Genomic DNA, 17,242 nt, shown 5'->3' on the forward strand with positions numbered 1-17,242 from the left:
CCGCCCCCGTTCGCCACATCGGCCTCCGCTGCCCGCCCCCCATTGGCTGCCGCTCACGCTCACCGTGGCCTCGACCACTAGCGTGCGGAAACCACCGCGGATCACGCGCGCACTGCCGACCGGCGACACCCGCCCCCGCGATCCGTTTCCCGCAAACCCCCCTTCAACGCTCGCTTCGCGCAATCCTGCGCCCTTCGCTTCAAGCCCACTGCCGTTCCCCTTTAACTCTCTCTTCGCGCTATCCGGCGCCCTTCTCTTCAAGCCCACCGCTGTTCCCAGACCCCTTTCCAATCTTGTCCCCGCCTGCCGCAGCCCAATAACAACCCCCCTCCCTCGGTGACGTCAACTCCCGCACTCGCCTTGTACCACCCCATCACAGAACCACAAGTCTCGCCGAACGCAATGACAACTTCCGCAGACCACACCGAGCCGCCCGCCGCCAAGTCGGCGCCCGCGGCGCCCAAGCCAGTGCCAGAGTCGGCCAAGCCGTCCGAGGAGGCGACGCAGCCCGTGGCCGCGGAGCCGATGGTGGACGCGCCAGCCGCGGCGCCGGCGCCCGCCGCGCCGGCGCCCGCCGCACCGACCGTCTCGGCCGCGCACCGCGCCCTCATCCTGGCGCTGCACGGTGCCGGTGCGGTAAAGTTCGGCTCGTTCACGCTCAAGAGCGGCATCCAGTCGCCGATCTACATTGACCTTCGCGTCACCGTGTCGCACCCGACCGTGCTGCGGGAGGTCGCCACCGCGCTGTCGGGCGCCGTCGCAGGCGTCCCGTTCGACCTGCTGTGCGGCGTGCCGTACACTGCCCTGCCATTCGCCACCGCCATGTCGCTCGCGGGCGGCGCCCCCATGCTCATGAGGCGCAAGGAAGCCAAGGAGTATGGCACCAAGAAGACCATCGAGGGCGCGTTCGAGAAGGGGCAGACCGTCCTCGTCGTCGAGGACCTCGTCACCTCCGGCGCCAGCGTGTTGGAGACGGTCGGCCCGCTCAAGAAGGAGGGCCTTGAGGTCCACCATGTCGTTGCGTTGTTGGATCGCGAGCAGGGCGGGAGTGACGCGCTTAAGAGCCAGGGCGTGGACATGCATGCCGTATTCACCCTGTCCACTGTCATGGATGTACTGGAGAAGGAGGGCAAGATTGACGAGGAGACGAAGGCTAGCGTGCTTTCGTTTATCCAGAGCAATCAGGTGGGCGCCACGGCACCCAACAACGGAGTCAAGGCCCCGGAGAATGGTGCCACTGAGAAGCCGCTATCACCAAAGCCTGCTGAGAAGGAGAGCAAGCTTACCTACTTGCAGCGCGCGGAGAAGGTGAAAAATGTCACAGGCCGACGTCTGTTGGAGCTTATGGAAGCCAAGAAGTCCAACCTTGCTGTCGCGGCTGATGTCACCACCAAGGCACAGTTGCTCGAACTTGCAGAGGCCGTCGGACCGGAAATTTGCATGCTAAAGACCCACGCAGACATCATTGCAGACTGGGATGAGGGCACAGGCCCGGCCCTTGCTGAGATTGCCAAGCGCCACCAGTTTCTCCTGTTTGAGGATCGCAAATTCGCCGACATTGGCAGCACAGTCCACCACCAGGTTTCCGGAGGCTTGCACTCCATTAGCAAGTGGGCTCACGTGATCAACGCGCATTCCATGCCAGGACCGGGCATCATTTCGGGTTTGAAAAAGGCCGTTGCTGAGACGGACAGTGAGATGGCCAAGTCTTTGGGTCTACTACTTCTCGCGGAGATGAGCTCCGAAGGGAATTTGGCCACCGCCCTTCCCGGGTACACGCAGAAGACCATCGAAATGGCGGAGGCGGAAAAGGAATTTGTGTTCGGGTTCATTAGCACGGGGCGCGTGGCCGGCGACGATTTCGTCTATTTGACACCAGGTGTGAAGAAATCTGCGGGCGGAGACGGATTAGGGCAGCAGTACAACACCCCGGAGAAGGTCATTGGGGAAAAGGAATCCGACGTGATTATCGTTGGTCGCGGGGTGTATCAAGCGGACAACCCGGCTAAGGAAGCAAAGGCTTATCGTGAGGCTGGGTGGAGGGCGTATGAGACGAGGGTGAGCGGATCGCAGTGAGGGCACTAGGTGCGGGGACGTGTGGACGTTATTCTGGTAATTGCAGCAGCACTGTACTTTTAGTAGACCACCTTTGACACCGAGTCTTTTTCGAGTTCCAATTGCCAGACATATCTGCTCCTCTCTATTTGCTACTAGGACCTTCGCTCGCATATCTATTTCGTTGTCGACTTGATTAGCTCGATGACCTCCGAGAACGATGGCCTGGTTGATGGAACGGTGCCCCAGCACATTTGAATCAGGTTCACGTAGGCTCGTTGGCAATGCATCGGGATTGCAGGTCGAATATCTTCGCTCACGACGCGCTCCGCCACACCCCTGGCATCCATGCCCTGGAAGGGAGCCATCCCTGAGACAATTTCGCACAAAACTTGAGCGAACGCGAACACATCCGATTTCGTCGTATGGGGCTCTCCACGAAGCACTTCTGGTGCCATATATTGGAACGTCCCGACGATTCCATCGTCCGCCTGCTCCTGCTCGTATGCTGAAAAGCCAAAGTCCCCAATCTTCACGTTGTAGCTCCCGTCGACGAAGATGTTTAAAGACTTAAGGTCTCGATGCAGAATGCCCTTCTCATGCATGTGGCTCATACCTTCGGCCAATTGCAAAGCTATCTTTCTAATCATTGCCCAGGTCAGCTTGATGCGATTTTTGTGCAACACATCGAAAAGAGTACCTCGCTTCATAAGCTCTGTGACGAAGATGTAGTTGGGTTTTTGCAGTGACGCGGCCACGCACTTCAGTAAGACTGGGCTGGAAAATTGAGTCATCCACTTCACCTCGTTCGTGAATTCCTCTATGGCGATAGCCGACTGTAGACCGGTTTTGGTGAGTTTCTTGATAGCAACCGTTTCCCGATTGTATTCCCCCTTGTGAACTGTTACGGTGCCACTGTCTGAAAGTCGATCACCCATGCGCAGCTTCTTCATATTCAGAATCATGTCCCTTTTCACCGTAAACCGTCCTACGATCGAAGGGGGTGGTACTCTGGCAGCATGGGACGGCAAAGAATACCCACGTGACTCCATCTCCGCTTCTGGCATTTGAAATGCTGCCCCTGGCGGCGGCATGGCATACACTGGGTTTGCTTGCTCGGGTTTTGCAGGAGTATCCTTTGGAAGACTGTATGTGATGCTCTCGTATGAATCATAATCATCCTCGTAAAATGGGTTGGTGTCGGGGCGTGCTCTCGTCTGCCCTCGTCTTTCATATCCAGAAGAAGATTGCTCGCCTTCTTCGTCGTCAAGGGAGTCCTTCTCGGCGTCGCCATACATCGGACGAGATGGCTCCTGCTGTGTCGCGCTAGTTCCTTGCGCATAATCATTTCCGCCGTAATTTTCCTGCTCTGCGTTCCTGTGGTATCGATTACCATAATCGTACGAGTTGCTCACATCGTCACTACGTGTAGTTGAAGCCGCGGCCTCTAGCGCTGCTGCTTGCGCCTCTTCTTGATGGCATATCGCGCATTGACAAAAAGCGGGATGCGACTTTTTCCGTGGCCCGTCGCTCACAACAAGGGCACCGCTAGAGTGCCCTGATCGTGCTGAGCGAGCAGCCCAAGCTGCCGTACTCGACGATTGCCTAGTTTCATTCTGCCGTGCACTATTCTCCTCCTGTCGCGCGCGGTAGTCGTCGTAGCCTCCACCTTCGTCATCATCGTCTCCGTAACCCTCAGGGGGAGGAAGAGGAAGATGCTGACCACCAACAGACTCTTCTGGAACGCCAAAAGCAGAAGCAAGTGCCTGAGCATTGGACATGTTTGGAACGGGTCGCGGCTCCGGTTGCGAGACGGGGACTGTGTTGGATGCTTGGTCAATGGCAAGTAGATCGCCAAACATAGTTGTTACGGCCTTCGTAGCTGCGTCTTCGGCGCCATGAACAACGAGTGCTCCATCCGCCGCGGTAATATCTTCTTGCCTCTTGCGCTCCTCTGCCTCTTCCTTTGCTTTCGCAGCTGCTTTTTCTTTTTTCTTCTTCTTCCGCTCTTTCATCTCTTTCTTCTTCGCCTTCTCTTCGTTTACAATTTTTTCCGTTTCGGCCCAGCCGTCCAAAGGGATGTCTGCTGTCTCGTCCAATCCAGCTGCTTGATTCTCTTTGGCCGCCGCATTCGCAACGACGTCTGGTGGTTCCTCACTTGCAAACTGCTCCACCCATTGCTCGCCACCAGCGGACGGAACTTGCTCGACAGCAAACACGAGAGCTCTAGCAGCGTGATGCAAACGGCCGACACCAGGTGCAACCTTTTCTGCGTCACGAATAGTCTCGACCTCAAACGCTAGGCTGACTCCCGCAATTGCCGCTAGAGAACATTCGCTGACCAGCGCACCAAGAGCAGCTTGCTTCACAGCAGCCTCAGCGTCTTTCGCAGCAGCGAGCCTGCAGCCAATCTCTGATGCCATTTCCATGACGTCGGCCATTCCTCCGATGACTTTCCGTCTTCGGGTTACGAGCACGTCCCGGCCATCATTGCCAAGTTTCCCAGTGCGATCCCATCTACCAGAAAACGCACCGGCCGCAAGCATATGAAAGCGAGCCTTTCTCCTCAGTGTCGCCGCATAAAACGCCAGTTCTCCACCGGCGAAGTAAAAGGTAGCAGGGTGCGCATCATCTGGGCTATCAGACGCTTCTATGGCCTCCCTAGTCCAAGAAGATTCGGTCCAGTCCAAAAACTTGTCGTTCTTGCGCACTGCCGCTAACATGGTGTCCGGACCATCCAACATGAGGTTATGCAACATCGTGAGCACCCTCATCGCACACAAAGGATCTTTGCTGACTGGCTTCGTAAATAGATGCTTAAAAACGGCCGATGCGACCGCCTCCGGCTCTGCATTTAGATCCTCAAGCAATGTCGAGAACGCGGTGCCAATATCAGTTCCACTCACCAACCTGTCGACATTTCTCTCTGTCGCCCTTGAAATATGCTGCGGCAAGGCCTTCTCAGGTTCGTTCTTCTTCTCCACATCAAGCATCGGGGCCCTCAGCTCCGCGCCAACGGACATAGCCATAGCCCTCAGCTCAGCAGGCTGGGCATGCCCTAGTGCAGCGACAATGATATCCGTTAAGCGCCTGGAATAGTTTGGGCTCTCTGGTACTTGCAAGTCCTCCGGCGGCGGCCCCCCAAACACGAGCTCGTACAGCAACACGCCAATATCAAAGGCGTCATCTTGCTTATTCAACCCCGGGTTGTCCCTCAAGATGGCTGAGCGATGGGCGCCAAACCCTGCAAGCCTTATGCATCCTTTATCATCGACGAGCAAGCTTTCGTAAGCGATGTGGCCGTGCGGCTCCGGCAGCTTATCGGCGGCATCTGCCAAATCGGCCGCGATGGTCAACAACACGGCCTCCGACAGGGGCGGATCCTTCGGCAGCAGGCCCCTTCCGCAAAACTCGGCAAGAAAAGTGACGGAAAACGGCGCGGTCCTAGCGACGAAGACGTCGACAAGCTCGGGGATGACCGAGGCGTCATCCGCAAGGCAGGCAGCGCGCCAGGCCGCAGCCTCGTCGACCAAGGCGTCGACCTCGTCTAGCGCCGCAAGCTGCTGGCGCTTGGCGGCGTATAGGCGGGCCGAGGCACGGTCGCGCACGAGCCAGACGGAGGAGGCCGGGTTGACAATGGCCGCGCCCTCGCGGGGCGCTAGGCGTCGCTCGAAGCGCAGGGTCCAGGCACGCGAGGAGGCGCCCTCCAGCGTCTGTTCGGCGCCGAGCGTGCCCCATTGCGATGACATTAGGGAAGTCAGGGGAGAGTGGGAGGCGGGATCGGCGGGGTGGATGGGGAGCAGGGAGCGGGGGCAGAGGGGCCGGGGAATTGAGTAGAGGGGTTTAGCTGGGCTGCGCGATGTGAAGTGCAAGAGAAGCTGGAGCGCTGTGTCAGGGTGATAGGCCAGCAATGCAGCGGAATTAGGGCGTTTTTAGTGGCCTGTGACGTGGGTGCCAGCACGCGCTATTTTAGATTTCCGGCATTCGAGGCCTCGCCTGAATTCCTACGTTGGTGACACCGGAACTGCCGCTACAATATTGGCAGCACGATAACCTTGCTGCTATTCTTTCGTCAACGAGGCGTGTGCGATCGTTTCCATACATACAAAAAATTACCCTTGGGTACTGTACACCGCACTTTCTGACGTAAAGTTTACGCGTGCAAGAAGCGATTAAACCCGTCCGTCCAGTGTTACCTTCTCCTTTCGACAACAACAACTAATGTCGTGCATTACCCAAGGGTAGCATTAGCATAGCATTACCCCTCCATATCCCCTCCATAACCCCTCCACGAATCCCATTGCGTGCCATAGACACTACACCTCCCGCTACTCAGAGTATCAGATTCGTTGAGGAGGCTCGCAATGCATATCTTTAGGCATTGTTGATGCGTCCGGTGCTCTGAGTAAGCTCATCCGCGAGGCTTTCAGCGATTTGTGAAGATACATGTCCGACCTATCACGATTGAATAACACATCGTCCTGCATTGCGCTGCTCGCATGGGATTCGTGGAGGGGTTATGGAGGTCTATCTACAGCGGCTGAAGGCACATCCCACGTTCGTCCGTTAGCAATACCAACACTAGGTTTGTAGGTTTGCAGCTCAACCCTCATCCCAAACTTTGGGAGGCATAGTGGGCGGATGGACATCCTAAAGTTTGGGTCCCAGAGTTGGTGTCCCAGAGCGTCGCTATGCGCGGCGACGCCTGATATCAGGCAAATGGACTGTCTCCACTTTTGGAGAGTGTGCCCTTCTATCCGAACGAAAAGTTTCGCTTATTTGTCTCGGCTAGAAATTCAAAACAAATCAATCTCCAGTCATAAACTGGCGAATAAATGGTCGTAATGCATTATCGCCCACACTTATCAAACATTTATTCCTCATCATGCTAAGCAAGTGAGCTGGCGGCAGCCTGAAACGGCCTCCCACAACTCTCCAAGATCGAGAACCCGAAAAGTCTCCCGCGCTTTGCGTGGCAAAAATAATATCACCCTGCCATGCTCCTCTTGCACGACAGGACTACGCATCACAGCCTCGTCACAACCGCCGCTTTCTGGCTCGCCACAACCGCCCCCCGCACGCACCCGCCACCGCCGCCACCGCCACAACTGCTACACACTCCACGCAATCTCCCTCTCTGCAACCGCCACACCCACCGCTACGCCTTCGGTTTAATCGCCTTGCGTTTGATAAGAGCCGAAACGGATATATATTGTAGTTTGTGCGAAGAGGACGACGGTTTGTCGGACTCGATGTCGTCCAACTGTCACGCAGCAGATAGGCGAAGTGGACAAGCTGGTGAGCCGCAGAGCAACAGTCCGGAGGCTCCCTCAGTTTTAGAGGACGAAGAAGAAATACGCCGGTATAATCCAACGCGCTTTTGCCCCCGAAATGCCCTCCTCCAGTCCCCTCCCAGAGCGAGGCTCGCTCGGTCCGCTACGAGAGTGTACCTTATTGATTGCACCGGCAGTAACACGTACCTGAGCCGGTTGCAGGAGTTCTGGTGGATCAAGCGGGGGACGAAAGCAATACTACGTCAAGCACCAATGCTTCGATAAAATTATGGAAGACGGTGAGTTCGTTGGCTGTTGTTGTAAGGGAAGTGGGAAGGAAATAAGGGATAAGCAGCGAAGATCTCTCAACATGGGGAAGCATGTTTTGCAGTTACCTGTATATACTCAGGTAGTGAAGGATCCCGTCCTTTCAGAATCTAGTGCACCACAGAAGGAGAGGGGATGTACCACAGTAATATTGAGATAAGTTCGAAGAGAAAAGGATCCTTCTCGGCAGATTACCCGACGGGGAAGAAACGCCGCATGGAAAAAAGTCCAGAGCGTGCAAAAGCCCTGACGTCTGCACTTCTTGAGGTTTTTGTCGAGCAAGCGTGGTCGTTCACAGCCCTGAACACTACCGCCGCTCGATCCAACGCTTTTATGAGGTTTCTGCAAATGGCAATGCCAGGGTACGCTAGAGATTATTTCCCCACCCGATTCTTGATGACAGGACGCAAGTTGAATGAGCTGTATGACTCCGTATTAGATAGAGTGTGTCAAAGAATATCCAGCGCCTTGGCAACTGGTTTCGGAACAAAAATCTTTGACGGGTGGGGAGACGCAACCTAAGCTCCGGTCGTGAACGTTTTGCTGCGAACGGAAGCGACTGGATGGAGATTTGGGCGTCGGACGTTCTTCCTCGAGTCGGTCTACACGGGATGTTTGCCCGTTCTTGCATCGGTTTCGATCGTACCTCATGCAGTACTGTGCAGGCGCAGTGGAACTGGTACACGAGACATCGGATGGCGAGGGAAACTCGCGGTCTCGGGCTCTGCGATCGCAAGACCTACGTGGGATCATCCTGGAGCAGTACATGCAGATATCAGGAGAGTGGAATGACGAGAAAGATGACGCTGGGAATGATGAAGTTTTCAAAGAGTTTAGGAAAATGCCGCTGGTATATTGGAAGTCCCTTGCCTTCCGCCATGAGATGGAAGAACTCCGAGAATTTGCAATGAGAACACTTTCTGTATCGCCTTCCTCTTGCGCTGCAGAACGGAGCTTCAGCATACAGGGACGTATTAGAACGAAAGCGAGAAATCGCCTCGACACTGATAAGGTCAAAAAGTTAGCGTTCTCGCACTGGAACATGAACCTACTGGGTGACGTACAGCTTCAGCAGGCTGACTTTTAGCGTTCTGTAGAGGAAAGTAACGATGGGGGAAGTGAGGATTCAGACGACACGGAAGACGAGCAGCAATGGGACACAGAATCAGGGGCTGCAACACGCAGTGTGTTTGAAAACGAGGATGATCTGGACTCGGATCGAATCGGACTTAGGGAAAGAAATCTACATGCCAAGATGACGAATGCTTCCCTCATAAACAGCCTCCAAAGCAGTTCAGGAACTCGTCAGTGATCATGAATGTTGCCGTACTGTGGCAGATTACCGCTCTCCGCTATGGACAGTGGGATTGTTGGTCGAGCACGTACACGGTGATGTTCGGTGTCGGCGTTCTGATGCCCTGTTGCCGGTTACACCGGCGGCACGGTTGTTTTTCGGTCGCTTTGCGCCCTCCGCTGTCCGTCTCTGACGCTCCATCCAGTCTCCACATTTGGCATTTTACCGCGCGGGCGTCTGTTACGGACCTGTATCTTATGATCACACTGTAATGCCTCCTGCCGCTCTCAGCCCCCACTGTACGCCCCGGCCCCTTTGCGTCGGCCCCTTTGCTTATCAGTGGGGGCAGCTGCTCAACTCTCTTTACTCCAGGCAGTCATCCTTTTCTCAGCCCCCGCCCCCGCTCCTCGCCGCGTGGTGCGTGCTGTCAGTCAACCGTCTCTGTGTGCGTACGTCACACTTCTCGTTTAGAATTATCTAGAATTGTTCCATTATTTGTTACCCTACCCAGATGTTTCTATTGAACAAAATCTGTGTTATGGCATTCTACCGCGCGGGCATCTGTTACGGCGCGTTACGCACACACAACGCGCCGTTTTCTCGGACGGGCGACCCCATGCTAGGTTAAATGTGTATCACACAAATGTCAAAATGTGCGCGCGTACAATCCAAATTTACTGTACACAGAGAAAGCGTCGGCCGCCGCCCGACCGACGAGACTCGACATCTACATCCTACCGAGCATGGCTCTGACTGAGAAGCAGCAATAGAATAGTCAATTGGTCATTCATGGTTCTGACGGTGGCTGCTAGTTGGTGAAAACACTCATCGCACTATCATGATTGAGCTTAGCTCACAGCACACACTGTAGTTAGAGCTCTGACGGCTTCATCGCCGGCGTCCGGGGAGTACAAAGCATGCGTACAGTAGGGGGACGCACATTATGTGCGCAAGCATTTCCGTGGCAAAACTCATTTTTTGTGCACAAAAAAGAAATATATGACTCTGACACAAAAAAAAGGAGGCGCCCACTATTGGGCGCCTCCTGAAACCCAAAATACACAAGTTGTGTGTACACAAATCACCATTTTTGTGTACAGGGGGTCGCGATATAGTGCTACCCTGTGTCAATGGGCCGAAAACGGCATTATATCGAACCAGGCACTGTTAGATAATGAGATTTACGGCTTTTTTGCAGCCACTTCTTTGCATCACTGCTCAGAAAGACCGCTCGCAGGACGCCATCACTCATGCTTTGTATCTTCACTACAGACTCAAGTCTAATCAAGCATTTTTGTTATTAGTAGCTGCCGAGCCGTTGCATTGACTTCCTCCTTTTTCGCAGACATAAATGCCAGCCCACACTTTTGCAGATGTCCAATTGCATCATCGACCCTGCCTTTTTCCGCCATAATCTCTATTCGAGTTGGCAACTGCACAATATCTTTCCGCGGCGGCAGCGGCTCTCGGGCAGTACATGTCCATCCAACTGCCTACCTGGAGACCCTTCGTTTTTGGCTCAAAATTCGTCCCACCCGCAGAAGGGTAGCACTATATCGGAGCTGGCACTAACAAATATGGCACTATATCGCGACCCCCCCTGTACATTATTCACTGTAATTTGTGTATGCACAAATGACAAAACTGGTATAGGCGCAACCACGGACGAGGCAAATATGCAACATACACAAATCTCATTTTTAGCGGGAGGCCCTCAGGGCCTCTCCCAACAGGTGCACGCTCAAATATGTATGCACGGTTCTCGCACAACCATTGGCCAGTCTTTGGGGATATGTTAACACGTCCATGCTGGCCAAGCCTTAACTTATAATGCCCTGTTCGCCCTCAAATGCCTGTAAGGCACTAGGACCACACCAATTTTCGAACTCCCTCCTCAAACCCACATGAAAAATCCTCTACACTTTCCTCAAATTCGAAATCTTGGTCCCCACAAAACCACCGACCTGCCACTGGCGCGAACTGCGCTACATCGTTCTCTACACCCCTTTGCACCTTCTCCCTTTTTCCTTTTCCTTCTCGTATGGATTGTAACAAAGCGACCCCTCCTGCAGAGAACACCAGGGGCAGAACGAAGAGCTATTCAGGGAACGCGCTTATTCCCCGTTCTATCCACTTCCAGGACGACGGTCACCAACCCCGCTCAAAACAACCCTTTCCTTCCAGGTCAACATCCACCTCAATGGCAGTTTTATCAAGCACAAATGATTCAGAGGCTCATGCGAGCAATACGCCCCAAAAAGCCCATGCCTTTTTTCACACCAGACAGTCGTGGTGCTTCGCAAGATCGCACGCACATGGAAGCTTCGGGTTTCAGTACAAAAAAATGTTTTAGCGGCGCAGTGTGTCTGTTACGTGATGAGAAAGGTTGAAAATGGGGAGAATGTGGACTGTATTATGCGTCAAATGCCAGAGACGCTAACTTTCGAGCTTTTTAATGTTATTGAACCTGCGCACAGTGTCCCCTCAAGAGAAGAACTACAGAACATTTGCGATGATGCTGTGAACCGTTCAAAGCCGAGAGCCTTACCTAAGGCGAACAGTAAATCACCACACGACCCAAACGGAGCAAAAGAACATGAACAAGGTACAGACCAAGAGGAAAACAGAGTTCCACCTGTATCAGAGGACGTGGAGGAAATTGCACATGCTTCAGTTTTTTCAATTGGCGAGTATGCTCGCCTCTGTGTTATATTATGCGATCATCCAGACTGCCGAGAAGCACTCATTAATTCAGGGAAGGAAATGACCCCTGCCGCTCTGGACGCTAAAATTCGACGGGACTACTTCTGGACTACTGTAGTGGAAAAGTTTTTAATGACGAGTCGTATCGCCCTAGAACGCCAGAGCTACTTGGATTCGTTGATGGTGTTCATGCTGAAAATTGTCCTCCCTGCCACCGTCCCGGGAATCGTTTAAAGGAATGGATTCGGAATTGAGGTCGGACTTTACGACACCATATGATAGTTGGAAAAGGTCGGGCCAAAACGATCCTGATAGATTTATTGATTTTCTTCCACAGTTCCAAGGAAGGCCAACTGCCAAATCACGACGATTGCTCGTGTTTTTCGTGATTTGCGAGTGCGGGACTCCGAGTGCTGATCACGACTTCCTCAATATGGCGTCAAAGTTAATGACGTCATCTGAAAAGCGGGGGTATGAGGAAGGTCTCGGGGAGTTGGACGACGCCATGGCTGACATTCTGGACAGCATTTCCATTCCTAGTAGTAATAGTTCTAAAAAGAGACGGACCCAGGAGACGGCCAATTACAAGGAAGAGCTTGCGTCCATGGCCAAGACCATGGCCGAGATGAAGGGTCAGATGGAACAACAGAACGATTCCAATCTGATACAGTTGAAGAAAGAAGCAGATCTCATCAACCTATTAGAAGTTGCAGAGGCAAAAGTAGCTGCTATGAGGAGCAAGCCAAATCCAACACCAACGCCAAAACTCTATCTTGAAGTAGTTGAGAACCACTTCAGAAAAATATTTGAATCGCTTCAGGGAGGTACCAATACTTCCAAAGATTAGTGACCCCATGCTTTCCTTTACTAGACGCAATCACTCTCATATATCGATCGAATTTGAAATGAAGGATGTTTTCTCTCCTGCCCGAGAAATCCCCTAATCCCGAGTTTGACGCAAGACACACAGAGGCTGCCGTCGAAAGTGCGATGGCTTTGGCTTGCAGCAGAAGGAGGTTTGAGAGAGGGAGAGTTGCGATTGCGGGGAATGAGGCCGGACGGCCGGGACGTGGGACTTGAAGACGGAAGCTTGACGTGGGTGGTGTTCAACTACGGGGGCGGGCCTCGTGGTGGTGAAAAATAGAGGGGGAGAGGGGGTGTGCGGGGATTGCGGGGGGTCGTGAGGCGCGTGTCGGGGTGGGTCGAGCGGGGTGTGGCGGCGGCTGGCAAAGGCATGGACGAAGGAGGGGTGGCGATCGTGAGAGGGGTTGGAGTCGTGGTCGCAGACGACGCGTAGATCTGCAGGGAAGTCGCAAAAGCTGAAGGTGCGCGGCGGTTGGGTGTAGTCTAAACACCTCCAACGGAGGGGGGTGTATACTCAGTTCTAGCGGAGACCCCGATCGGAGAAGGGAAGCAACCCCAGCTAACGGAAGCGGGAAGAGGGCCCGGGTAGCATGGTGGTAGAGCGGGTTCGTACGGGGACGCGCGCACGGGCGGGTCGATCTACGCCTCGACGCCGTGGGGCAGCGCTGGGTTACGTACAAGCGCTGACGGGCGGAGGCAGATCTAGGCTCGCTCGTGTGCTCGCGCGTCCCCTGCCCGTTCAGCTCCTAACTAGATACGGGCTATTGTAGGCAACCCGATCTAGAATAAGCGGGGCGAGCTTGACCAAAGGCGTAGGTTCTGAACAAGCTCGTGCTTGTCCTCCCCCGTCGCCGTCGGTCCGCTCACGTATTTAATGTACAAGTTAGTCTATCATACTACAGTACAGTACGTACTGTACTATAGTGCTACTGTGGTCGGCTACAGTAGTGGGTGCGGGTCGCGCGTACTGTAGGGCTGTCAGCATTCGGTGCTAACAGCACACGCGCTCGTGCGCGTCGTACTGTAGAGCTCGGGCTCTACAGTAGCTGATCTAATCTAAATCTAGTCCCAGGGGGTTATACTACATGGGGGGGGCCCTGAAGGAAGGAGAGTGGCGTGGACTTGGCGGTCCGCGGCAGTGGCGGCCACGGCGGGGGTGTGAGAGAGGGAGAGTTGCGGTTGCGGGGAATGAAGTCTGACGGCCGGGACGGAGGACTTGAAGACGGGAGCTTGACTTGGGTGTCGTTCAAATACGGGGGTGGGCCTCGTGGCGGTGAAAAGAAGAGGGGGAGAGGGGGTGTGCGGGGATTGTGGGGGGTCGTGGGGCGCGGGTCGGGGCGGGTCGGGCGGGGTGTGGCGGCCGCTCGCAAAGGCAATGACGAAGGAGGGGTGAGGGTCGTGAGAGAGGAAGGAGTCGTGGTTGCGATCGCGGTCGAGGTCGGGTTGGTGCGACGGAAGGCGTGCGGTGTTGGGGGCGGTGTTATGCAGGCGGAGCTTGCGAACGGCGCCACGGTAGCCGCAGCATCGGCGTCGGTTGCAGCGGAAGAAGCAGAAGGGGGTGGGTGCAGTCGACGCGGAGATCTGCGGGGAAGTCGCAAAAGCTGAGGGTTGGCGGAGGTTGAGTGGCCTTGACGGTTGGGGGGATGGCGTAGACTCGGCGGTCCGCGGCGGTGGCGGCCACGGCGAGATGCGGGTGATGCGGCGGATCCGGGCGGTAGACAGGGGACGACGGGACAAAATAATATTAGGTAAGATCGGGGACGGCGTAGTGGGCGCGAGCGGGCGGCGGGTAGACAAATTGGGCGGGGCAAGGGGGGCGGCGGGGGGTCGGGGTAGGCGTGGAGGTGGAAGACGACGGTGTCGGGCACGTTGTCGGGGGTTAAAACGTGCCTGTAGCGGGGGCGGGGGCGACGGCGGCATGGATGACGCCGCGGACGTTGGCACGTGCGGTACAATTGCCAAGTGGCGCTACTGTACTAGGCGGGCCCCAGAGGCCTCGCCAAGTACAGTAGTAAGATGTTAACCGATACGGTGCATATGTGGCCAGCACGTGTAGATGTGGCCACGTAGGAGTCCACGTGTAGTTAGTGGCACCAGCTAGTGCAGGTGTACACGTAGTGCGCGACCGATCGGTGGGTTAGTACAGTAGTCATTTTTAGTTACCGTAAGCTACAGTAATCTGGCTACAGAAGGTACAGCTACTGTAGTACGTGCGGTGCCACAGCCCTACTAGGAAGTATAAGATAGGGGGGCACCGGGCTGGAGGTAAACCGAGGAAAGCACGCCTCCCCTTACTTCCTACCCTAGTCCTTTACCACTGTTAAGTAAGTCCCTCACATTTCCAGCTCGCCACCGGTCGTACTGCTCTACACCCCAGTACGACTGCGCGTGTCCAGTGCGGTTTACCTCCCTTGTCCTGTGCTTCCTACCGTTCCGGATTATTCTACCTGACGCTCCAGTGTAGCGGTCTCCCAAGCTCCCTCATTTTAGGTACAGCCTGTCCTTTTCCATTTACGGTTTAGTATCCCTACGGTTGTACCGCAGCGCGGACAAGTCGGGATTGCGCGGCGGTGGCCGTGAGGCGGGCGTGGGCGGGGCGAATGGTGGTAGCGGCGGCGGCGGCATGGCATCGGGACGACTTTTGTGTCGCGGCGCGGCGCAGCGGGGCGGGCGGGGTTGTGTTCGGTGCGGCGCTGTTGTCGGACTTCGCCGTGGGGGATGTTGGCCTCTGCGGTTGTGGGGTGGCCTATGAGGCGGGGAAGACGCAGCGCAGGCGCGACAGAACGGAAGTGCGGCCTTTGCAGCGGCGCACTGTCTGCACGGACCGCGCACCCTCGCGCGCCATCAGCGAGCCACGCTTTCAGAAACCTGCAATCCCTGCTGCAAACGTCGCGCCGCACGCTTTTTCTCTGCTACATAAGTTCCAACCATCTTCCCGAAAACCAAACCTCCACCATCTCCTCCTCCATCTTCGCCTCCTCTCTTTCCCGGCCCCCACTCTGCTTCTCCCATCACCACCCCACATGCACCCTGCTTGTTGAAAAATAAGCCCTGTTCTGAATTCGGCTTCTTCTTGGATCTACGTTCAGAATAAATTTCCACCTCCACCCTGTGCGATTTATTTACATCGCACGGCAACTCTTTAGTTCTATCTAAAAGCCTGTACCACGGGGGGTCTTTCCCGCCTACTCGTAGCAACAACTTTAACAAGCTCAGTGCGTTTCTGAATTCTTCTCCTGTGAGAGGGTAAACTATTTCCACCCTGTTGACGTATACTGTACGCATCCGTCTATGCCAGCTTAAGCTTTCTCGATACACCCGTCTGAACTCTTTTTCACACATTCCCTCTCGTCTACATTATCCTTTCGACAGACAAAAACTGTGTAGTTTCATTGCGACGGCGACAATCCGCGAGCTCTTCCGCACTGGAAAGCCTAAAGGTTTCTGAAATATTCCCCACTTCGCCGTAAGCATTCCAAAGGCTTGTTCCATATGCATCCGCAATGAGGAGTGGAAGAAATTGAATGCATCTTCCTCTGATGATGCATGACACCTGGGAACTGGAGTGATGAGATCTTCTGTGCACATGTAAGCCTCATCACCGGCAATCCAAAACTCGCCATCCAAATTTTTGTTCTGTAAATACTTTCCTAGAGACGAAGCAGCATGCGCAAGAGAGTCGTGCGTGGATCCGACACATCGGAATGAGTAAGATAAAAAATTATAGCTAGAATCCACCATCGCCTTAACGCATAACGCGTAGAAATCCTTCTGGCTATAGTAAACGGCAGGGTTTCCCTCCTCTCGTGGCTTTTTTATCTTGATAGCCAACCCACCTAGAGCACCAACACACTCATTCAATGGATTGGGCGATTTTAGAGACGTCTTGAATTGCATCGCGAAGCGATGCAAGTCTTGCAGTGTTTTTGGTAATCCCGGAAGCTTCAGAACTGTGTTCAAAGCGCTTATAGCACTCTCAAGCACCCTGTATATTGTAGAAAGCTTAACTTGAAACACAGCAACCAGGTCCCATACATCTGCTCCAGCCATGATACGAAGTGTGATAGAAAGTCTGATATCAGCAGGTACAGTCGTTCTGCGAGATCGCTGTCCCATTTCAATGTTTCTGTATTTGATCCCGAGTGACGTTCAGGAGATCGGCAAAAACTTCTCGTGACATTCGAAAAGCGTTTGCGAACTCTTTTCGTGTGTAGATCGCAGTAACATTCTCGAAGGTAATTCCCATCCGTAATGGTCGCGAGATTGTTGTACTGACACGCCTTCTCTTCGAGCTGACTTGTTTAGTTTCCTCTGAACTGACGCATATACTTGCTGCACTTGCCGCAATTGACATGATCAAACATATCTTCCTTTGGTCATCAACACCTGGTGGGGACATACTTCACAGGTGCTGCTGTGAAGAAGAGGTTTTCACTGGTTTGAAATCGAATATAGGTGCCGTGCGCTTTCTTTTCCACGCTAGTTTTCGCAGCATTGCATGCAAATATGACAACGGCGTTGATGTCATTTCCCTCCCTATACTGTAAAGGCGTCAATGAATACTTTGTTATTCTTAGTTTATTCATCCATCTGTATACATCTGCACGAGTGACGCAAACGCTGTTTTCAGCCAATCACATGGCTTAGACCGTGCATTCATCTTCGAATTTCTCTGTTGGGAGAGCGATGCGGTAACGACAAGACGTTGCAGTTGTAACCCCCGCAC

At 54.3% G+C, this 17,242-nt stretch overlaps 4 protein-coding genes; 1 reads left to right on the forward strand and 3 right to left on the reverse strand.

Moving 5' to 3' along the window:
- The first annotated feature begins 525 nt into the window (after window positions 1-525).
- Window positions 526-2,076, forward strand: CHC_T00002698001 (hypothetical protein). Its single transcript, XM_005713795.1, has one exon. It carries the CDS (start codon window positions 526-528, stop codon window positions 2,074-2,076), a length of 1,551 nt encoding a protein of 516 aa, XP_005713852.1.
- A 34-nt stretch (window positions 2,077-2,110) lies between these two features.
- On the reverse strand, window positions 2,111-5,804 carry CHC_T00008548001 (Serine/threonine-protein kinase). XM_005713796.1 is given in 2 exon segments: window positions 2,111-2,231; window positions 2,232-5,804. The coding sequence occupies 1 exon segment, from the start codon at window positions 5,802-5,804 to the stop codon at window positions 2,232-2,234; it is 3,573 nt and encodes a 1,190-aa protein (XP_005713853.1). The 3' UTR covers window positions 2,111-2,231.
- Window positions 5,805-15,360: 9,556 nt separating this feature from the next.
- Window positions 15,361-15,858, reverse strand: CHC_T00002699001 (hypothetical protein). The gene has a single exon (XM_005713797.1). The coding sequence runs from the start codon at window positions 15,856-15,858 to the stop codon at window positions 15,361-15,363; it is 498 nt and encodes a 165-aa protein (XP_005713854.1).
- Window positions 15,859-15,873: 15 nt separating this feature from the next.
- Window positions 15,874-16,632, reverse strand: CHC_T00002700001 (hypothetical protein). The gene has a single exon (XM_005713798.1). The coding sequence runs from the start codon at window positions 16,630-16,632 to the stop codon at window positions 15,874-15,876; it is 759 nt and encodes a 252-aa protein (XP_005713855.1).
- Window positions 16,633-17,242: the final 610 nt, after the last annotated feature.

This window comes from Chondrus crispus, genomic scaffold (assembly GCF_000350225.1).
Source record: "Chondrus crispus Stackhouse genomic scaffold, scaffold_150, whole genome shotgun sequence".
In the NCBI taxonomy this organism is placed as follows: domain Eukaryota; phylum Rhodophyta; class Florideophyceae; order Gigartinales; family Gigartinaceae; genus Chondrus; species Chondrus crispus.